The sequence below is a fragment of the Pipra filicauda genome, unplaced genomic scaffold (genome assembly GCF_003945595.2).
Source record: "Pipra filicauda isolate LSUMZ 115617 unplaced genomic scaffold, ASM394559v2 scaffold182_size1470994_pilon, whole genome shotgun sequence".
Lineage (NCBI taxonomy): Eukaryota > Metazoa > Chordata > Aves > Passeriformes > Pipridae > Pipra > Pipra filicauda.
In genome coordinates, this window is record NW_024104290.1 from 341,676 (window position 1) to 364,772 (window position 23,097).

The 23,097-nt window shown below is 46.4% G+C and overlaps 1 protein-coding gene across 1 annotated transcript in view; it reads left to right on the forward strand.

Annotated features, from left to right (window-relative positions):
* Positions 1–4,542: 4,542 nt before the first annotated feature.
* Positions 4,543–23,097, forward strand: part of LOC113987870 (multiple epidermal growth factor-like domains protein 6) — a 30,171-nt gene continuing 11,616 nt past the window's right edge. Inside the window, exons 1-23 of the mRNA XM_039380000.1 lie at positions 4,543–4,785; positions 5,406–5,493; positions 5,827–6,015; positions 6,711–6,795; positions 8,880–8,984; positions 12,549–12,741; positions 13,171–13,307; positions 13,912–14,136; positions 15,589–15,730; positions 15,993–16,116; positions 17,201–17,392; positions 17,719–17,856; positions 18,514–18,696; positions 18,785–18,979; positions 19,425–19,573; positions 19,808–19,976; positions 20,545–20,679; positions 20,773–20,916; positions 21,006–21,207; positions 21,283–21,423; positions 22,047–22,229; positions 22,626–22,697; positions 22,939–23,065. Coding sequence (XP_039235934.1) covers positions 4,697–4,785; positions 5,406–5,493; positions 5,827–6,015; positions 6,711–6,795; positions 8,880–8,984; positions 12,549–12,741; positions 13,171–13,307; positions 13,912–14,136; positions 15,589–15,730; positions 15,993–16,116; positions 17,201–17,392; positions 17,719–17,856; positions 18,514–18,696; positions 18,785–18,979; positions 19,425–19,573; positions 19,808–19,976; positions 20,545–20,679; positions 20,773–20,916; positions 21,006–21,207; positions 21,283–21,423; positions 22,047–22,229; positions 22,626–22,697; positions 22,939–23,065 — 3,407 coding nt within the window. The 5' untranslated portion in view covers positions 4,543–4,696. The remainder of the gene's footprint in view (positions 4,786–5,405; positions 5,494–5,826; positions 6,016–6,710; positions 6,796–8,879; positions 8,985–12,548; positions 12,742–13,170; positions 13,308–13,911; positions 14,137–15,588; positions 15,731–15,992; positions 16,117–17,200; positions 17,393–17,718; positions 17,857–18,513; positions 18,697–18,784; positions 18,980–19,424; positions 19,574–19,807; positions 19,977–20,544; positions 20,680–20,772; positions 20,917–21,005; positions 21,208–21,282; positions 21,424–22,046; positions 22,230–22,625; positions 22,698–22,938; positions 23,066–23,097) is intronic.

Below are 23,097 nucleotides of genomic sequence, written 5' to 3' on the forward strand. Positions count from 1 at the left end.
GTGGGGTTTTTCTGTTGGCAAGTGTTGTTGTTTTGGGATACTCAACCCCCTCTTTCTCTCCAAGGTGTTACCAGGTCGCTGGGATGCACAGAAGGGAAGCACTGCAGCTGCCCCCAGACCCATGGGGGATTATTCAGGTGGTTTATGGGTGTCATTGGAAGGCACTTGCAGAGTTATTTTTTATGAGAGGGTGTGTATTTATGTATATGCATGCAGGAAAGATGTAGCCCTGACTTTGCAGCTTTAAAAGGGGAATTTTAATGTATTAATCTGCAGGTTTCTGAGTAGCACTATCTGCATAGTAATAATAACAATGAAAAAAGGAGGAAAAAGAGAAGGAAGGGGATGGGGGGAGGCTCCTCCCTCACCCATCACTGCCAATCCTGCCCTTTTATAAAACAAAGTGGTGGTTTTAAGTTGAAATGTCCTTGCTGCTCCTGTACAAGAACTTTTAGATTCAAAGTCACAAAAGGATCTTTTCCTTTTGTACTGAAGTCTCTATAAGCTGTCAGTAGTACCAGAACTTATATCTAACAAATAAATAACAAAATCATTCCCAGTGTGATCTCCAGCTCCTGCCTCTCCCCCAGCTCTGAGCTGCCTGTGGCTCCTTCCCCCTTTCTCCTTGGAAGACTTTGCTGTAGGTGAAACGAGCTGTGCAATTTTGGGGTATTTGCATATTTTTCATTTAGAGAAAAAGGCCGTTTTATCGGGTTTGATGGCTGAGGAAAATCGCCTGTGTGGAAATGGAAACCAATTTCAGGGTGAGTGATTGGAGCTTTCTGCAGAGGTTGCAGGTCACCCCCGTGCCTTCCAGTGCCTTCACCCCCAATTTCCCTGCCCTGGGGCAGGAGGTGCTGCTTCTTCCACCCCTGGGAGGTTGTCACTGGTGCCACTGAGCTGAGCAGAACGTTTTATTAAGGTGTTCAAATCACCAAAAAAAAAAATGATGCCTCCCCGTTTTGGTTCTTTTTTTTAAGGACTACAAATATTACAGGGCTGACTGGTTTCTTTAGGACTGACCAAAGAGTTCAAGAAAAATCAGAGCTTTTCCAAATCCAGTCAGGTCTGCTGGAGCAATAGTGGAGTGGAGGGAAGATGAGCATGTCAGTGCTGGAAGCTGAGCTATTTGTATCCCAGAGGGATGAATATGCTGATCCTTGGGAGGCCTCCAAAGCCAGCAATGCAGAAGAAGACATGCCTATTTATTTCCCTTGCTGGAGCCATAGTCACACTCCTGTGAACTGATTTATAATTCAATCTGTGTCTATTTGTTTCTCGACAGAAGAGGATGAAATAATAGCAAGTTTTCTTTATAGGCAGGAATAGATGGCTGTGGCTTACCAGGAGTGTAAACTGGGCAGGATGTGGGATGTTTGGGATAAATGATGCTGCTGCTGTGTGAAACCAAATCCCAGAGTCCTGGAGGGAGTCCCAGGTTGTTCTGCTCTCTCAAGAAGTACAACAGGGCAGATTTTTCTTGTTGCTAACAGCAGGAGACAGTGGAAGTAGGATTATTTAAAACTGGCCTGGATCCCGTGAATCACAACCTGTTCTGAGGGGGTTTGTGTTTGGAACTGGGGGTCCTTGATGGCTTTGTGCTTTACTGGATGGGTGTGTGATGTGCAGCAAGTCACCAACTCCCTCAGAGCTCCAGTTCAGCTGATCAGAGGAAGGACCATCTTCAATCACAGGGTCAGGATTTCACCCCTCAGAACAGCAAATCCTCCTCTGCCTTATTCTGCTACGTGTCACAGGAGGGAATTTGACCTGTGAGTTATCTCTGCATAAATCTGAGCGTTCCACGGTTAATTAGGGAACTGGAAACAAAGTGAATCAAACCATTTCTCTTATCTTTTCTGCCTCCCATTGCACCTCCCATCTTTTCTGAACTTTCTCAAGTACAAGGGACAAGCAGGTCGAGAATGGGAAGAAAATTAGAAGCACTTGGCCTGGTGCCTGCCTTTACACTGTGTTGATTAGGTTTTAATTGGCAATTCTTGTCTGTAATATAAGATAATTGCAGAGATTTCCAGGAATAGTTGTAGAATAGGAAGAAAAGACACATCTGAGTTCTAGTGGAGGAGTTTAATTAAAGTCTTTATAAAGTGCAACAGATGGTGCTTTGCTAGTTGGGAAGGCAGGCGTGAGGCCCCTCTGTAGACATTCCATGATGGTCAGAGCTTCTCCTGCCTCCTGTTGTCCATAACCTTCACCAGTGGACTTGTACAGCTCAAGGATAACATGCACTTCATGTTCTGGTCCAAATTACAAAGGTCTTGTTCAGGAGGTGAAGTCAGGCAGCCACAGAGTGACATTCCTTGTGTGTGTGTGTGTGTGTGGCAGGACTGCCCATCCCAACAGGAGCTTTGCTTTCACTGAGCTCTGCAGTTGCCCTCAGCTCCTTCCAGAAGGGCTTCCAGAAGTGAGCAGGAGCTGCACAGGTTTCTCCACAGACACTCCTGTGGGATGGAGGAATGAGCATCTCTTTGTGTTTTGGACAGTGGTGCTCCCCAGTCAATTCTGTGTGACCCAACAACCTGCCTTGGACTGGAATTCTGTCAGTGGGAAACTGGCACAGGGAGACCATTCACAGGGGCCTGGAGTGCCAGGGCAGGGGGGAATGGCTTCAAACCGACAGAGAGAAGGTTTAGACTGGATATTAGGAAGAAATCCTTCCCTGGGAGGGTGGGGAAGAACAGGAACAGGTTGCCCAGAGAAGCTGTGGCTGCCCCATCCCTGGAAGTGCCCAAGGCCAGGTTGGAGGGGGCTTGGAGCACCCTGGGCTAGTGGAAGGTGTCCCTGCCCATGGCAGGGGGTGGAACTGATCTTTGAGGTCCTTTCCAACACAAACCATTCTGTGATTCTGAGAAACTTGGAAGCAATCCCCCCCCAGTGCCCAGCACTGCTGCAGCTTTGATAACATCCAGCCTGTGCATCATCAAAGGGTTACCCTGGGAAAGGAAAAACTAATGCACAGTGACCACTACAAGGGAGAATCCTGCTTTAGAAAGAGTTTGTCTGCGTTTTCAGATTCCAGCAAAACCCCTAAAATTGCAAAACAAATAGCTGGCAAACAGGGAATATTTCACCTGGGTGTTGAAGACAAAAAAGCCATTTGTGACCCTACGGGGTGAACTTGCTGGGCAGTTGGACAGATCTGTGAGATAAGTGTGTTTTCAAGCTTCCTGCCCCGCGGATGCTCGAAGGAAGGGGTCCATTATCTCCTGCTTAGATGAGTTTTCTCACGTTTGAGCCTCGGCAGTGCTGCTGCAGGGGGGTTTCCATGGGATTAACTCCTCGTCCATCCCCTCTCCCAGCAGCTCGGTGTGGGCTGGGCTGGGCAGTGCTTACCTGGGAGGGATCGGGTTACCCCGAGCTCCGACAAAGGCAGCGTCGGATGCTCAAGAAGCGTTTTAAACATAAGCTTTGAGCTTCTTCTTTTTTTTTAAGAACTGTTGACAAGCTCCCATGGCTCGTGCTTTGAGTTGGCTCGTTGTGTTCTGTAGCCTCAGGATCTTCCTGAGAGGTGAGTGGGAAACTTTCTTGTACGGGCAGAATTCTTTATAGCTTTTTGTTTGTTTAGTTTGGTTTTAGTTGGTGCTGATGCAGTTACCTTCTCAGAGCTGCAAGGCATTAAAGATGGCACTTGTTCAGCTCATTCTGGTCATAAACTCTGGCTGCACCATCTTTTTTATGCACAATCTTTCTCTCCTTCGGGAGAAGGTGAGGGATGCATTCAGCAAGAGGTTTTAATTTACTAAAGAAAGAAGAAAAAAAAAAGAGCATCTCAGTGTGTTCAGGTAACAATAATTAATACCAAGGTGCTTATTGGGGTGTGGAACAAAGGGAAACAAAGCCTGGAAGTCTCCTCCCCACCCTGCACACTCAGGTTTCATTGCTCAGGCACTTTGTGAGGAACTTCATGTGAAATCCTCGTGGTTGCCATAGTGAAGCTCACTTTTGAAAAAACAAAGGAATTCAGTCGGACAGTTTCGTACCAGAATCTAAATCTGATGGTGGGAAGTGCAAAAAGGGAAATAACTCAGTGTTTGTTCAATTCTTTAGGTTCAGGTTTTGGGTACCTTGTTCTTTGTGAAGGATTTGTCACCATCCTTTTGTAGAACATGAAGTCAAGAGACTTTCTAAGGAGGAGGGAGAGAAATCTGCCTTTACTGTGTGGACTGAAGAGCTGAAGCAGAGAAAGAAGTAGAATCTTGGTTGAAATTATGAAATTACACAACAGTGCAGCACCTCCTTCACCCCTTGGCTCTTCCCATCTGAGCTGCTTTCACTCTCTTGAAAACTGAGTTTTTCAGCCTTCTGGCAAACAGAATATAAGCTTTTCTGAAGCTGATAAAGACATGGAAAAGGCTCTCTGCTGCTTACAGAGGGCAGATGGTTTAGTTTGATAAAGTGTCTAAAAATTGGGATTTCCCCCAGAATTTTGTGCTCAGAATATTTACCTAGAAATCTTAAAGGGACAGGTTTCAATTCTGGAAGAGGAACCTTTACTTAATTTTAACCACCAAAACTTGAGAATGAGTGTGATAATGGGCAGGGAAATAGTGATATTCCACCATGGTGTAATAATAACTGGCCATTTAGCTTGAAGTCTTGATGTTTGTTCATTGTACCTTAGATTTATTTCTTTCTCTTCCTTCCAGGGGCCTCTTCCCCCTCAGCAGGTTGCAGCATGGACTGCCAGAGCCACTGTGTCATAGACTGCAGGCAGGGGCATTATTACACAGCTGGAAACTGCCTGGAGTGTCCAACAGGTTTCTAGTGAGTGCCCTTCCTTCCCTCCTGCTCAGCACTCACACTCCTGAAATTAGAAAGTTAAAAATTTGGGACATTTCACATTCAGAAAATTCTGAGAGTTATCTCCTACTGTACCTTATCGGGGGGTGAGGCACAAAAAAAACCCCACGTGGTGTCATTTCTTACATATGAATAATCAGCTGGTCAGGAAAGCCAGTCTGATTTAAAATGCTGTGCAGGGCTTTCTGCACTTTTGAAGGAGGGCAGACATGGTCGTTTCCAACCTAAATGTTTCTGTGATTCCATGACAGCAGAGTTCTCAGGCACAGTCTCAAAGCAGGTTATGGAAGACGGGTTTTGTACTAACTGAGTTCAGGCTGCCACATCTTCTATCACAGATTCTGTCCTTGTGTGTGCAGTCCAAGGGATGCTCCTTGAACTCCTGCATGTCCTTTACAACCCCCTGAGGTTCTGGAAAGCTCTGATTCACAAATCCATATTTCTGTGGCCAAAACAATTTGTCTGAGCAGTGGGTGAGGGGGGGATGTTCCTGTGTTTAAACAACACCCATCCTGGCTGATTTGGGATGGAATTTCAAAGAAATTAAAGAACGTAATTTTATAACTTCCCTATTTTTGATCCAGTTGCCCTGGAGGTCAAGCAGCTCCAAGGAAGTGCCCACTGGGAACTGCCAATGAGCTGACTGCTCAAGGAAACATCACAGCCTGCCAGGTGAGCTGAGGGACAGGGCAGGAGAGCAAGAGGTGAAATAGTGCTTCTTACACCTACTCTGAATTATTTGATTTCAGGCTTCTTCCAGATTTTGAAGTCTGCTTTGAAAGTTTTTCAGGAAGCTCCTGCCCTGTTTTTGTCTCTGATTTGGCTCAGGGAAAGCAGGTTGTCCCTCCAGGTATCCATGCATTGCTTATCCTTCCTGGCAGGAAAAACCACACGTGGGGAACTCTCAGGAGCACACAGGGCAGATATTGAGAATGATCCAGGATCTTTTCTTCCTGAGGATGCCTGGAGCTGCTGTTTCACATGGGTCCTGTGGTGTCCCTGCAGGTTTGTCCTGATGGGTATCTCAGCCTGGAGAGCAGAGCTGGCTGCAGAGCATGTCCTGAGGGATATTCCTGTGATCCCCACACCGGTGTCCAGAGGAGCTGTGGGCCTGGCCAGTACTCTCCAGAGGGAGAGCTGGAGTGTCAGGAATGTCCAGAGAGATTCGTCTGCCCAGATGGACAGAGCAGACAGGTACAGAACCAGCATGTTCTGCTCCAAGGGTAAAATTGTCATTCCTCTGCACTTGCAGGGCCTGAACATGAAGGTCTTGTCAAGCAGGGACAGACTCCCTGAGTTTAATAGTAGGATATGGATCTTGCCTCATCAAAGAGAAGCATTCCAGACACTTCAGTGGTGCAGTAGGTCTCAGACCTTCAGAGAATACCCTGAGCTGGAAGGGACCCATCAGGATCATCCAGTCCAACCCCTGGCCCTGCACAGACACCCCAACAATCCCACCCTGTCCCTCAGAGCATTGTCCAAACCCCCCTTTGAGCTCTGGCAGCCTTGGGGATGTGACCAAACCCTGGGGAGCCTGGGCAGTGCCAACCACCCTCTGGGGGAAGAACCTTGTCCTGATACAAGTGGCCTCTTTTAAAAGAAATAAATACTTTTCCTCTAAATTCTGACAGTGTTATTGCTCAGCTTATCTGCCACCATGAACACCTTCAGCTGAGGGCTCAAAGCTGGGAGTTGGAGGCACCATTTCTCCTTCTAGAAATCATCCTTGGGGAATAGAGGGAAAGCAGTGCTGGGAAGGGAGAAGGCAGGGAAGGCAGAATTCAGTAGTGGGCTTTTTCCTGGCTCAGGCCTCCCTGGGAAGGGGCAGAAATGGCCCAAATTAGACCTCCTGGTGCTATGAATTTGTGGGGTTTTTTTCCCCTCAGCACTGCTTGGCTGGTCTCTGTGTCACCTGCGCTCCTGGTTCCTCCTCAGCTGAAACCCCTCTGCCTTGCCAGCCCTGCCCAGCAGGTAAGTGCAGCTCACAGGCACCTTTTGCAGGCATTAAAACCTAGAACTTGGACTGAAATGACACTTGGCTCTGTTAAAACTTACCACTATTGGGGCAGAGAGAGGCTCCTTGTGTCACAGTCAAACTGGAGGTTAAAACTGATTTCTGAGATAAAGCAGCTGCTGTTCAGAGGAACTCACGAAGAAAAGGGAATAGAAGTGAGAGAGCACCAGGAATTCCCCTGGATTTGTGGGACAGGTGCAGCTGGTGCAGCCCTGGGATGGAAAGCAGGGTGTGTGAATGTGCAGATGTTGCTGAGCAACGAGGGGAGCTCCTGCTTTCTCTCCTCCCACAGAAAGCAGCTCCCCCACGCTCTGATTTTTAACTGATCATCTGTAAAATTGATTCACACACACAGCTTTCTCCACTTCAGGCCCCCGATTCACTGGCTATCACAAGAACCCATTTCTAGTGAGAGCTGTAGGCATTAGGAATCAAATAGGGGAACACTGATTTTCTTACCTAATTTCTCTTTCTGCTTGACACTCTCAAAGAAATCCAAATAAGCCCATGTTTAGGAAATTGCAGTGTGCTGTTGGAGGTGTCACTGAGGTGCTGAATTAGGGGAATAGACTAAGAGGTTTTTGTTGCAAAACCATTACATTTTGGAATTATGGCTCGCTTCAGTGAGAGTGCAGGATAAGCCTTTCAGAACTCTGGCTATTTGGTGTAGTTTCCCCATAAAGAGAGAGTTTCCTGCAGCATTAAAATCCTGGCATGTTCCTTGTACGTCCCAGAGAATAAGCCCAGTGAGGATTTGGTAGTCCAAGGGCAGCTTTTTTGCTGCTTGTTTTCTCTGATAAATTGTGGTTTGGTGTCCCCCAGAACCCTCCACATAAATCATGTCCCATTCTCCAATAAGGTCCTTGCTAATAGAGTTTTGGTGCTGCAAGTAGCACCAATATTGCAAATAATTCCCTCCACACACCTCAGATTTTAATTCACAGTTCCTAACCCACCTGACCCCTTATGGGGGGGGTGTGGTGTAGCTGGCAGCCTGTGAAAGGGTGATGTTCTGCATGGGAAGGTGGTTTCATCAGCAGCTCCAGGTTGATGAAACCTCCTGCAGAGTCACTGAGCTCAGTAACTTGATTCTTCTGTCTGTAATTAGAATCCCTCTTATTAAATAATGAAGATTTCCTGTACTCTGGGTACCTGTTGTCCAGCAGAAGGAGAAATGGAGCAACTAAAGAGATCATGTAGACCAAGATCTCAGGAGATCATGGCTATAACACAGGGGTAAGAGAATAGAACAGAGGATTTCTGTTATTTCCAGTGCCTGGGATTTTTGGTACAGAGTATCCCATGCTGGAACTAAATGCTTCAGTGTTAGAATTAGTCCCACTTGTGTTCTTAAATCTAAGTTCCCCAGCCCAGCTGCAAAGCCCTTAGATAAGGAATTTGAATCCCATCACAAGCAGCAGAGGCCTGAGATTCCCAGCATTCTTTTTCATGGTTTGACTGACTTTAATTATATATAATCTTTGTATTTAGTGCTGCCTGTGTGAGCAGAGTGTCATTGCTATGCTGGGACATAGCAATGGATTTCAGCATTCACAAGCCACAGTTAAGTCCTCCTTTCTTTCTCTTTTTACCCCTCAAATATCCATCTGGAGTTTAGTAAACCATTTGATTATCAAGTTCTACAAAACCTTACTTAATTAATTCGAGGTGGATGTGAGCATTGCATCTCTCAGGAGGATTTTAAGTGAAAGGTGGTGTTTTGAACTGGGGAGAGCAACGTGGCCCTTAGAGCAGGGGCAGGAACACCTCAGCTGATCCTTAATCCCCATGATCTTGGAGAGAGCAGAAAAATTGGAGCAGAAAGAGAGAACAACTAACTCTAATGATGCTAATAAAACTAAGCAATTTAGCTTGAAATTTCATTATACGTTTTGGATTTTAGAATGTCGCGGTGTGTCAAATGTTGGAATTTTCTCAGTTTTACCAAAAGGAAGAAACACTTTTCAGGCAGGGAGAGTCTGAGTTGTCCAGAATGTCACTTCTGAGCCACGTGGTGGGATTTTTTTTCAATTCTCCACAGGTCACTTCTGTCCTGATGGCCTCGAAGTCCCTCCGTGCCCACCCGGGAGCTTCAAGCCCAAAGAGGGACTTGACACGTCCAGCAGCAGCTCCTCGTTCTTGCCAGGTCTGTGTCATAAAAGATCCATTTTAGGCGGTGAGAGGACTAATTCTCACTGTTAAATCCCTCCTTTTGAAGGGTCTGGCAGTTACATTCTTATTTCCTGGGCTCTGGCTCGGGGAGACCTAAAGCTGTGGATGAAAGGAACACCCGTGGGATTTCTCTGAGTCACCACATTGGTGGTGAAGTGTTCAGGGATTACAGAGCTGTTCCATCCACAAGTGCTCACCATCCCCTCGTTTCACTGCAACTGCCTTCATGGATATGGGCTCTGGCATTTTGATATCTCCCTATGTAGAGACTTCAGAGAGGTTGCAGTGGAAGGAAAAGGTGATTATTGTACTTTTAGTAGGACAGAAAACCAAGGAGCAGCCTGAAAGGATGTGCTGAAGTCACCCAGCAGGTCACCTGTGCAGCCAGAGTCAGAACCTGGCCTGTTAAAGCTCATTCAGCTGTGCCAGCTTTGCATGGGAGACACTTTTTCAACACTATTAGTCAACTTTCACAGCACATCTCCTCTCTCAGACTCATTTTCAAGCTCTCTTATGAGTGAGAACAGAGGAGTAACACACTTAAAGTAAGTTGTCCACAGGTTTCCTTTGGGGAAAGGGTTCTTTATTTGGGTTTGAATCAATGCCAACATCCTCAACCCATTCTTGCAGCCAGGGGAAATGAGGGTACAGATTAGGGGAAACTTTGATATTTTAACAGTGAAAAAGCACTGGAATTTCTGCCTTTAGAAGCTGGAGAAGCCCTGCCCTTAAGAGTTTAAAAGTGCCAAGCAGATGAAACAGTGTGTGAGGTTCTGAAATGCAGGAAAGGCAGGAGGCACAAGGCTCCCACAGTCTTCCAGCTGTGGTGTTTCCTTCTAAATATTTTTGTTTTGGTTTCGTTTTCTAAATCAGTAAAACTTTGTTTTGTATACAGTGGGGGCTGAGTCATCCTCGTGACTGGGAAACGTTGGAAAACAACTAGATTTTGCAGTTTAGTAATGGTGGAAATGATTTTAAAGGACAGAATAACAGAGGTTTGTTAGTTTTCTCTGGTAGTGAATCTTTGCTTAGACGTGGAAGGGGAGACCTGGCTTTCTGTTGCAATAATCACATGTGGCTGAGGCTGGTTTTGAGCACTTCAGACTGTCTTAGTGCCTCTCACAATGGTTTAAAAATGCCTCTAACAGTGCTGCACAAATATGAAAATAGAGGGAGATTCAGGGAATGAGCTCAATTCACTAAAATAAACCTTGGCCCAAGCCCAGAGTGTTTTATCCGGGGTCACAAATCACCAGGAGCAGAAACCTGGAGTTCAGGTGCTCAGCTTCCCTTTGTGTCTACTGGATTATTCCCCTTGTGTGCTAAGAAAATAATTATCCCTTTCAAATCAATCCATATCTTTTTCTCTCAGATAATTTCTTTTCTAGCAAATGACTCAGCTGCTAAAGTGCCTTGACTGTTGAATGGTATTTTTTTACTCATCAGCACACTCTAAGAAATCACTGCCTTCCACCCACTTCTGAAATTAAACCCAGAAGTGCATTTCCCTGGTGCAACAAGGAGCAAACCTCACTTCTCATCAAGACAGCAAAATTCAAGAGACAGGGCCCGTGGCATCTGAAAAAAAAACAAAAAAAACAAAACCATGGTAGGATCTGCAAAGTAAATTAGAGTTTAAAAACTCTTTGGGTTTAATAATGTAAGCTGTGCTGCTCTGTATAATGATGTTGTCATCTCTCCTCGGGAACACTTGGCAAAGGTGGGATAATGCTGTAAAATAGGCAGGAGACATGGGAATAAACTGTGACAAGCCAGAGGATGTTTCAAACCCGCTTCCATGAGGGAGATGATGGTGTCAGCCTGTGTCCACCCTCGGCACTGCTGGGGCTTCAGTGGGATACACTTATTTCTCAGTGAAACCAGGTGTGTTTGGGTCACACTGGTTGCACAGCAGGTCCAGGGGCCAGCCTGGCCCTGGAAAATAGATAATATGCTTAGGTTAGAGATGATATGCTTAGGTTGGCCAGAGAAGATGTGATTCCCCATCCCTGGAAGTGTCCAAGGCCAGGTTGGACGGGGCTTGGAGCAACCTGGGCTAGTGGAAGGTGTCCCTGCCCATGGCAGGGGGTGGAACTGGGTGATTTTTAAGGCCCTTTCCAACCCAAACCATCCTGGGATTCTCTGCTGTAAATCTGTCCCCTCACTGATCTCATTGAAGTGTCCAGGAACCCACACTGTTAACTATGTTTTGAACTCCATCATCGTCAGAAAGTGTCAAGAAATGGACATTTTCTGTCCCTGTAGCCTTGTGGGATGGATTCAGGTTATGTAAAAAAGCAGTCCCTCTGGATTTGCTGGGGCTGCAGATCCACATCAGGAAGCTTTTGTCAGCTTAAGGGAGTTTTGAATGAGTCCCACAGCTCAGCCCCCTCAGGTGTGTTGATTCAGCTGCTGTGCTCAGAGCTGGGGGATTTTACAGTCTGAAGAAATTCAAATCCTGTCCTACTGAGGTTTTTGAACCTTGTGTTCATCTGGGCTGTGCAGAGTGAACATAAGGAGGAAATAATGAGATTTTCCTGAGGGGTGGGAATGAGCAAGTCGGTGGAAGAAGAGGCAGAGATGACACTTAAACTCACTTTGCACCCTGAGGAATCCTAATCTGTGCTTGTGCCTTCCACGTGGGGAGGGGGAAGCCCAGATCTTAATGAATCCTGATATTTTTTGGGTGCTGTAAGGCTCTATTCCAGCCTGCAGAGGCTGGAGCATCTCCTTGACAAGCATTTGGAAGGCAGCAGGGGTCCATCCTGGAAGTTCCCCAGGGAACAACCATCCTCAGCCAGTTTTGCCTTCCCCTGGAATTGCTCTGTTTGCTTTGTTTGTTGTTAAAAAGCAACCACTGCTGAGCTAAATTTGAGTTTTCCTTTTCACCCAAGTTAAACATTTGGGAACACTTTGTAATGAAATGCATTTTGTGAACACGGGAACACCAGTAAGGGATTGTTGCTTTATGATGTATTGATCTCACTGGTGTTCCTTCAGGTTACAGTACAAGCTCCTTGTGTTTAACACGTAGGGTTTTAGGGATGATCACAGATTGAACTGGTATCCCTGTGTTTGTGCTGAGTGTCTCCAGCCTGCAAAACCCCTTCATCTCCCTGTATTCAGGATGCAAACGTGGAAACAACTCAGCTTTCATGCAAACCCCAGGCTCCCTTACAACTGAGCCCCAGGCACACCGTGATTATTAAATATACCTGCAGCAGAGGGTGTTTCCAGGCTGATGTTTCTGTTTATTTTTTAATGTATCTCGTTTTTATCTGAACTCAGAACAAGGAACAGATGGTTTTACAGCTTCCATGAGCCACTGACACTCAGCTAATCCAATACCACCACCTCCTGGCTTGGCAGGAACCTTCTTCCTGCTGTGAGTGAACCTCCATCAAAATTCCTACAGAGCCACAGAATATTCTGAGTTGGAAGCACATCGGTGAAAGCAAATGGACCAGATTTTGTAGGACCCTCTGACCTCAGCAGGTCATGATCCCTCTGTGGCCTCAAACATCTTCTCTGCCTTTAGGAACTGGGCTGTGTTTGAAGTGCCCTGCTGGGTATTTCTGTCCTGCTGGAGCCACTTTTCCAGTCCCGTGCCAGCCAGGGACGTACAATCCTCTCCAAGGACAGGATGAGGCCTCGGATTGCAGAGCCTGCCCGGCAGGGAGGGCTTGTACCCAGGCTGGCTTAGCCCAGCCTGACTCAGAGTGCTCACCAGGGTAAGCTTGGCTTGTCTTTTGTCCTCCTTTGTCTGTCTGGACAGTTTCAGCTTTGTGAAGGGAAGCGACTCCTCTTCTGTGTCAAGACTTTATTGCATTTCTGGTGTGACAGAGACTGTTCAGGGGGAAGGGACCACAGAACAGGTGGTAAAAACAGCCAAGAACGAAGCCAGACCACACATCCCCCGGCCATGAACAACGTGACCTGGCTGAATAACCCACTTTTCTCTTGGTGAAACGTGTCTGGCACAACCAGCCCGTTCCCAGTGTTCCACTGTCAGTATTTCTGCGTTGCTGGTGCTCAGTTGTGTTCCTCTCAGCCGTGGTGGCTTTTCCCCAGCTGCTTCATCCTGATATTTTGGCAGAGCACTGACTTTTATTCCTTCTTGCATCAACCCCTGTGTCCCAGCTGCCCTGCTGTGTTTTCAGGTACGTGTGCCCCGTGGGATCATCCAGCCCTCACTCTCCCAGCAATGCCTGTCCTCCAGGAACACTTGGCAACGACTTCAACCTCTTTTCCAAGTCCCAGTGTGAGCCGTGCCCTGCAGGATTTGTCTGTGGGAGAGGTGTGTGGCCTCAGCACAAAGTGAGCTCTGGTTTTTGGGGGTATCCCAGAGCAGGTCAGTGAGGTATCACAGCGATGGGAAATAGGGAAAAGTTGCCCTTTAGTGACTGCAGAGATTGCAATAACTGGGTAAGTTAATTTTACTCTGAATTTTTCTCTTTATGCCATCCATGGTAACTGCTTTAACTTCATGACCTCAAAACTGCAGTCTTCAGTTTATTTCATTTCTATTTATATTAAAATTTTAGTATGTTAATAATTTTACTTTTAATATTATTTATATTAAATTATATTTCTTATTTCACAGTTTTCAGTTTACTGTTGGGTGAAACCTTCACTTAAATGTCTCTACAGGGCATGGTGTAGGATCCTTGAGTCGATGAATAATTGCTTTAGTAACCGGTCCTGTGACAGAACAACCTCTCCTCAGCAGAGGGAGAAATTATTGTTATGCTCTAAATTGTTATTATGCTTTAATGATTGTTACGTTTTAAATAAAGGGAAGAGATTGTCATTATCCCAGGAAGTATTGCTATTTTAAATAGAGGGAAGGCACAAACTGGTGGTGTGAAGCCAACGTGGAATTGCTGCTCTGGTGTCTGCAGGCACAGGGGGCAAGCAGAGACCCCCCACCCCGTGCCCGGTTGGTCACTTCTGCCCCCCTGGCACCAAGCACCCGACCCAGCACAGGTGTGCCCCGGGCACCTGGAGCAACAGCAGCGGCCTGGCCTCGGCACAGGAGTGTCTGCCCTGCCCCGCAGGCTGGTTCTGTGCGGGAGGAGCCCGAGTGCCCAGCGGGATGTGCAGCTCAGGGCACTACTGCCCTCCAGGTGAGGAGCTTTGGGCAGCCGGGGAGGGGATGGGCTTCATTCCTGGCTTTGGGAATTTGGAGGGCTCTGATAAAATCACACCTTGGTTTTGTGAGCGTGTTTTTGGCACCGAAGTGTTCTGGAGGGGAGTTGGATAGCAAACTGTCCCTTCTGTATAGCCAGCATTTTATACTATTATTTTTTATTATATACTATTATTATATAGGTAATATTTATTATATATTGTATAATTTTATAATTTATCTTATACACTCTTATTGGCATATTTTCTATTGTATACCATTATATTATTATTATAGATAGATAATATTTATATGTTATAGAACTTTATAATTTATATTATGTACTATTATTGACATATTTTCTATTTATATTGTATACCACTATATTATTATTATATATAGGTTATATATATATATTATAGAACTTTATAATTTACATTATGTACTATTATTGGCATATTTTCTATTTATATTGTATACCACTATATTATTATTATAAATAGGTTTTATATATATATATATATATTATAGAACTTTATAATTTACATTATGTACTATTATTGGCACATTTTCTATTTATATTGTATACCATTATATACTATTTACAGTATATACTATTTACAGTATATACTATTTACAGTATATATTTATAGATTTATAGATTATATAAATATGTATTACATATACTATTATTATATACTATACTTTATACTATATATTTTATGTTTTATATATACTATTTACAGTATATACTATTTACAGTATATACTATTTACAGTATATACTATTTACAGTATATACTATTTACAGTATATACTATTTACAGTATATACTATTAGTATATAATAAGTATATACTATTTACAGTCTATTATATACTATACTTTATACTATATATTTTATGTTTTATAAAATGCTGTTAGATATTTGTATTATATTTTATATTATATACTGTTTCTATTATATATAATAACATGTCTATTATATACTATTATTTGGTTATTTAAATATTAATTAAACTTATTTAATTATTATAATATATACTATTATTTTATGTATATATGTATGTATATGTATGTATATGTATATAGATGTGTGTATATATATGTATATATGTGTATATATGTATATAACTGGGCACACCTGTGTCATTTTTTTCCCTTTAATTTGCAAAGAACTGAAATGCCCAATCAAGTGTGTGGCACAAGCACGAGTCTAATTTTGAATCTTTCTGCAATAGTTGCTAAATGTTGACTTATTTATTTATTTTATTTTTTGTTATTCTCAGAGCTGTGCGTGGTTTATTTTGTTTTTAACATATAAATACGTATTTACCAGCAAATCACGTGGCCAACAGCAACAAAGACCAGGAGGCCTCGCTGCCTTCCTTTATCAAGGCTGTGTTAAGAATGAGGGTGATTCTCTCCTCTCTGTTTTTGTTTTTTGGGAAGGTTCGTGGAGGGGCACCCAGTTCCCCTGCCCTGCAGGCACCTACAGCACCCGCCTGGGGAATAGCAGGGGGGAAGATTGTCCTGCCTGCCCTGCAGGGGCTTTCTGCCCCACTGGCACCTCCAAACCAGTGCTCTGCCCAGTGTAAGTGCAGCACACGTGCAGGTACAAAAGAAAACATCCCTCTGTGCCTGTAATTCATATTGAAATGCTGAAGATTCCTTTTGCTTGGGCTGGGACTGGGTGGGCCGGGCAAGTTTTGTCTGGGTCAGGCAGTTTCCTGCTGCAGATATAGCACGTTTTTCTGTTCAACCCCCCCCCCAAATTCGGGCTGGAGGTTGTGCTGAGCTTCCCTTGCCGCCTTGGCTGCTGTTTGTGACTGTGTCTGTCGTGTTCTCCCCTGCAGAGGCTCCTATCGCTCGGCACGGGGGGCACAGGGGGCTGCAGACTGCACCCCCTGCCCGGGGGGGTACCACTGCCCCCAGCCTGGCACCGTCACCCCGAGGACCTGCGGGGCTGGGAACTTCTCAGTAAGCAGCAATGGTTTTATCCTGGCGGCTGCTGGGTGGGGTTTGGCACCAAGGGGAGCTCTGAGGGGAGGCTCTTCTCCTTCCGTGATGGGTCTGGGAATTTGGGGTGATTTGTGCAGAGCTTTAAACAGCGTTGGCCACTCTGCGAGGAGTTAAAATGCTATTCCAGAGAAACACAGGGAATGTTCCTACATCAGCAGGTTTGGAGCTGCTCCAGTCAGCTCCAAAACCACCTATCCAGTGTGAAATCCTGCTTTTGCTGTTATTCCCACCCCAGAGGCTTGAGCTGGCGGTCCCAGTCCATCTGTCCTGCGGGCAGTTGGATACTCCAGGTTCTCATGACACATTTTACCCTGGCCAAAAGGAGCCACCCCCACTTGGCTCCTGCTCAAAAAGGAAGTGTTTGACTGCAATGGAGTTACACCTTTGGGAGGTTAAACAACAAACTGTCATGAAGTGTTCTAGTGACGTTTCTAGTGCCACATTTCCCTGTTGATGGCAAGTGGGCTCATCCCTCCTGTCAGAGGACCCTGGTGCCTCCACCAGAGCAGTTTCTCTCACTGCACAAATTTGGGGGCTGTCACTGGAACCCTTTGCTGAGACTGGAGGGGAGATAAATGATGTCTGGAGATTTGTGTGTAGCAAAGAGACCCAGATTATTTCTTGTTTGCATTGGAGTTCAGTGTAACAAAGGAAGATGAGGGAATATGTCTGTGTTTCCCCCTGCTCCTGCTGGCAGGGGTTGTTGGATTGACTGTTCTGAGGGTCAGAACAGATAATCCACACAGATTATCTGCACGGATAATCCACAGGCAGGATTCCTGTTTGTGAAGCACAGGCTTTCTTTTTGCAGAGTGGAGGCATGGAATTCCATGCTCTTGCTGTTCAGGGCTTAGAGGGAATTAGAAATGGAAGTCTTTGTGTTACCTGTGGTATTACTGAGCACAGTGGAATGTTTCATGGGAGCAGGGTCTGCTGTAGAGTTGTTTGCATTCATTTCCTTCATTTTGGACCTCAACACAACTTCACAGATGTGCAGAAGGATTCTTTTGCACTCTAAAAGTGGATCCTTCCCTGTTGCCAGGACCAAGGCTCAGCCTCCTGCCTGCCCTGTCGAGCTGGACACTACTGCTCCAGTGAGCACACCAGCCTGGAGGTGATGCTGCTGCTCATGGTGTGCCCAGCAGGGCTCCTGTGCCCGGGGGGGCAGGCAGATGTCCCAGATCCCACTGAAAATGCCTGTCCACGAGGATACTACTGTCCCCAGGGAGATACTGTGAGTGACTCTGCCCTTGGAATTCACTATTCACTCCAGCTGTACAGTCACAGTCTGCACTGGGATGTTTTGCTATGGAGAACCTTTCCTAATAGTTTTGTTTTTACTGATTTTCTGTACTCTGTGTGTGTTAACAGATCTTAGCAGTATTTGCCCTACATAAAGCTGTTAATAATATCATAACATAAAGCTGTTAATAATATCAGGATAACGCTTTCTGAGATGCTGTGTGTGATTATTCTGAATTATTTTCATAGCTTTAGCTGCTGTGGGCTGCAGCAGTCAGACCAGGATGTTAAAAACCCATTTTTCTCTTTCCTCTCAAGGGTTTGCATGCCAAGCCTTGCCCCAATGGCACCTTTGGTGAGCAGAGGGGGCTGAGCAGTGCTGAGGAATGCTCACCCTGCCCTGCAGGGAAATACTGCTACACAGATGGGATGGAGCCTCCAGGAATCCCCCACCCTGTAAGTACAGCCCAGGCTCTCCCAGCTTTTTACCCCACTGCTGATGGAGCAAGTTGGATGCATGTTTTCTGTCCTTATTTTGCCTCCTGCCTGTCAGTGCAGGCTGTGAAAGAGAGTTCAGAGGTCAGGGATTGGTGCTGCTCCTTATCTAATGAGTCTGGGGATCTTTCACTGTGATTGTTTTGCCTCCTCAAATGTTAATAGCTGTTAAAAAAAGAAGACTCTATTAAGTGTAAAAAAAAAAAAAATGAAGGTGTATTCTTTTCCACATGGATGAATCCCTGGTTTTATTGAAGAGCAAGGTGATAACTCTGTCCCAGTTACAGCTCTTCCCCAAGTGTGGGAGAAGAGCATCTTCCACACAACTGTATAGATAAAATGTGTAGGGCCTGTCTCAATGACAGGATTTTACCTTAAAACCATCTCAGCTCAAATAATCATCCTACATGGTCAGAATTTTACTGGTAAGACTTTAAATTTCCCTTCATTCTGGGTTTGTTTTTTTTTTTTTTTTATTGCCCCACTTTCTTGCAGTGAAAAAACACCAGGTTATTCAAATTTGAGATAAAAGCTTGAATCTCCCTGTGTTGAATGTGAGCAGATTCCTCTTCCTCAGGCAGGAGACAGCAAAGCCTGACTGTGTGTTTTGCTTCCCAGACAGGGGATTGCCCACCTGGCTACAACTGCCCTCCAGGGACTGGATTCCCCTTCTCCTTCCCCTGCATGCCAGGCAGCTTCTGGGATAATTCCAGCAGAGAGGGGGAAGATGTTTGCAAACCCAGCCCACCTGGGCACTACTGTGACTCCCCTGCCATGGCAGAGCCCAAACCTTGCCCAGCAGTGAGTTGTTTCCCTTGCTCAGCTGATGGAAGCAGCTGCTGGCTGGGCTCTGTCTAAAAGAAAGGATTAAGCTGGCTTTGTTTTGCAGGGCTTTTACTGTGTCCAAGGCAGCTCCAAGCCCGAGCCCTGCCCAGAGGGCACCTCCAGTGCCAAGCAGGGGCTGTCTGGACCCTCGGAGTGCAGCCCCTGTGCCCGTGGTTTCTACTGTGCTGCCCCAGGACAGACTGGGCCAACTGGTCCCTGTGAGGCTGGATTTTACTGCCAGGGCAGGGCCCTGACCCCAGTAAGTCCCACTGGCAAGTTTTTCTCCTTATCTAATTGTGCTCTGCTGTGATTTGTTTGGGCTTTTTTTCCCCACTGTGGTGTTTTTTATTAACCCAGTGACTTCAAAAGTCCCAATTTAGTGCTGCTCACACTCAAGTTTATGGCACGAGGACCCTCGTGGTGCCCTCAGAGGGAGTGTGGTGATGTCATGTTTTTCCCTTTTAACACTGACACCCCCTTAACTGGAAGGTCAGTGGGTGTGAATCACAGTGGGATTGCTCCTGTAAAAAGGTCATCCCTATTTATTCTCTTTGTGTTTGCTGCATTTCCCAGTTATCTGCTCTCTGTACAACAGAGTAGATCTCTTTTATTTTTTTAATCTGTGTTACCTACATCACTGTGACACCTTAAATATTTTAACCTCTCTTGCTCCACTCTTTGAATGATGCCTTTCCCAATTCCAGCTGCCCACAGACGGTGTGACAGGAGATGTGTGTCCTGCTGGGTCATACTGCCCACCTGGCTGTCCCTCACCCATCCCCTGCCCCCCAGGCACCTACAGCAACCTCAGTGGGCTCAGGAGCCTCCAGGAGTGCTTGGAGTGCCCACCTGGGTGAGTGTTACCCACAGAACACAACTCAGTTCTGTCCCACTGCAAAATGAGTGTTCAACCCTCACCTTTGTTACCATAGCCCATCCTTACCTTCAGCTCTGTAACTCCTGTCAAGCAAACAGGAGCCAGGTCTCTAAGATTCCAGGGATTTTTTTGTGTTGGGACTGTGCTATCTAGTGAAAAAAAAAAAAAGGCATTATGACTATCCAAGGTTTTCGTTTTCCCCCCCCATAGCCTGTATTGTGATGGGACAAACAGCCAGACTCCCTCAGGACCTTGTGAACCTGGTTACTTCTGTACAGGGGGTGCCAAAAATCCCCTTCAGCAGGTGGTGATGGAGGGACATTATTCCTTAGCAGGAGCCTTCCAGCCAGAGCCATGTCCCCTTGGCAGCTTCCAGCCTGTGAGTGTGTTGGTATTTAATGTGTAATAACCTGGGGGGGTCATCAGAGCCCTTGGAAACTGTAAAATGTGTGTGTAGAAATTCATGAGGCTTAAAAAAAAAAGGGGGACTTGAGTCTTCTGCTAAGCTGGGTAATCACCACCCCCTTTGCTTTTACCCTGCAACAGAAAAACTCTGTGCAGAACTGAGAGCCTTGGGGTCAGGACATGAGATCCATCAGTCCAGGGCTGTTGGCTAGAGCTCATTTGGCAGTTTTTCTTAAGTTTTCTTGCATAATGCAAATTTAGCAGAGAGTTGCAGAAGCTTTGGCCTTGCAGGTGTGAATTAACACGTGTGTGTGTGTGTGTCACTGCTGTAATTATTATTAGCTTGGGGCTGTGCCTGCCCTGCTTTTTGACCTGCACCTGGTCAAGGTGCTGTTCAGACACCCCAAATCTGTTGCATTTGGGCTGCAGGTCATTCCTTCAGGGGGTTTATCTCGTAGCAGGGAGTCTCTGGGAGCTGGTAGGATGTGCAAAGTTTATTTATTCAATGAACCTGCCAAGCCCTCTCCATGTTCCCTCCTTAGGGCCGTGCTCAGTCTCTCTGTAGGGACTGTCCAGAGGGTACATTCTGCCATGAGCCAGGTCTGGCTGCACCCCAGGACTGTCCCAAAGGGCATTTTTGCTCGGCTGGGAGTTCCTTGCCTCTCCCATGTCCGGTGGTAAGAGTCAGATATGGACTTGTTCCTCGAGCAGTGATTTTCAGCAGGCTCCCAGTGCCTTGGCAGGGGCACTGAGTGATTCTTTCTGTGCAGGGAACCTACTCAGACGTGGGGAGGGCAGGCTCCTGCAAGCCCTGCCCAGCAGGAATGTTCTGCAGCACAGCTGGGCTGGCTGAGCCAGAAGGACCTTGCCAGCCAGGATATTTCTGCAGCCCAGGTTCCAGCACCTCCTCACCTGTGAGTCCCCAACACCTCATGCTGCTCAAGACCTTCTGTCTCTACAAAACCTTTTATAAACCATATTAATTTTATTTTCCTCGCTCCAGGTGGGGCTTCCATTTGGAGATCTTTGCCCCCAAGGACATTACTGCCCAGCTGGCACCACGCACCCAGAGGAGATGCCGTGTCCTGCTGGCACCTGGAATGGGCAGAGAGGGGCCCAGGATGCCACTTGGTGCCTGCCTTGTGCCCCTGGGTTTTTCTGCAACACGTCTGGCCAAGGTGCTCCTGCAGGACTTTGTGCACGAGGTGAGACAGAGCCAGGAAATCAGAAATGAGTTGGTTTTGGCTGGGAGACAGGACTGAAAGATTTTCTGCTTTAAGGCTACTACTGCACGGGAAGGACAAAGACAGCAGAGCCAGAGGATGGTGTCACTGGAGATCTCTGCCCTCGAGGACATTTCTGCCCTGCAGGCTCAGCAGCACCTTCCCCCTGCCCCAGTGGGGAATACAGCAATGCAGCAGGTCAGGGGATACAGCAATGCAACAGGTCAGGGGAATGCAGCAATGCAACAGGTCAGGGGAATGCAGCAATGCAACAGGTCAGGGAATACAGCAATGCAGCAGGTCAGGGGAGTACAGCAATGCAACAGTGGGGCTGTGCAGCTGCACAGTGCCCTGGGGCAGATGGAAACACTGATCGTGGGTTTTTTCTGCATCAAGAAGCACTTGGTAGCTGCTGGCCATTTAAATACAGTGTTTTGGGGGAATGGGGTTGAGAAAGGGGTTGAGAAAGGGGGGTTGTTGGGTTTTTTTCCTCTGGTGTCACATAGGGAATGTATTTCCCCCTTCATGTGTTGGGTTTGTAGCTGGGACAGTGCCCAGGAGGCTGTAAGCAGTTATCCAGCTTTCCCTCTGTTCCTCCTGCCCCCTAATGGGGGGATGTGGAGGTTACTGGTTACCTGGAGATGGGATGTTTGCTGAATCCAATGCTCCTGGGAGAAAGTGCACATTTGAAGGCCAGTTACCACAGGAGAGCTCTCAAAATAACTTTATTTCCACTTCTGCTTCCCAGAGCATTTGCGCATATGGCATTTTCCTTCCACTTCATTCCATTTTTCCTTTTCTCTCCTGTATTTCCCTCACAGGTCAAGACAAATGCCTTCCTTGCCCTGCTGGGTTTCACTGTTCCAAAGGACTAAAACGTCGCTGTCCTCCTGGATTTTATTGCCCCCAGAAAACTGGGATCGACTTTTATCCTTGTCCTCCTGGGACTTACAACCCCTCCTATGGCCTCAGCCAGGCTGAGAGGTGCCAGCAGTGCCCTGCAGGTGAGGAAATGACTCTGGTTCTCCCTGTAGGGATATGTCTAAGGGGGTGATCTCTCTCCATCTCTCCCTTCCCAAGTTTTCTGGTGCGTGTTTCCCCTCTAGGAAATGCAAATATGAAAATACACAGTAAAAGTAGGATCCCTGTCCCACTGGTGGCGTCTCCAGTGAGCTGCAGGGTTTTTTTGAGGCTCTGCAGGAGAGTTTGGTTCACATTCAGGGTTTCCCAGAGGAGCATGATCCGAGTTGGAATGTGGTTTTGTCCCAGTTGTGTCGGTGCTGAGGGATTTGCTCTCTCAAAGTCTTCCCCTTTGCCTTCCAATCAGTGAATGCAGCACAGCACCTCTCCTGGTTTTTCTCTCAGTTTACTGATGCTCTTTTCCCTCTGTGGTCTTCCAGGAATGTTCTGTGGAGAATGGGGATTGTCCTCTCCCAGTGGTCCCTGCTGGCCAGGATTCTTCTGCACAGCAGGTATTGAATTTAGTGCTCACAGGGCAAAAGGAGTGAAAAAGCAGGAAGCTGTGGCCCTTATGAAACTTGCTGTTAGTTATTCCAACCCACTACAGATTTTTGGCTTCATTGTCATGAGTTACAACCAGCAATAAGTCACATACTCTTCTGTCAGCCATGGAAATGATTCTTTGGGCATGGAGGACTTGCCTATGGATAGCAACTCGTGTCACTCAGGACACCTTTGCTCTTCTTCACGTAGGAGCAAGTGTCCCAAACCCTAATGGAGCCACAAACACGAGTACTGGTGGCCCATGCCCACCTGGACACTTCTGCCCAGCTGGCACAAGTATCCCACAGAGATGCCCCACAGGCACTTACTCAGACAGGTAAGATTTGGGGCTCTGCTGATCTGAATTTT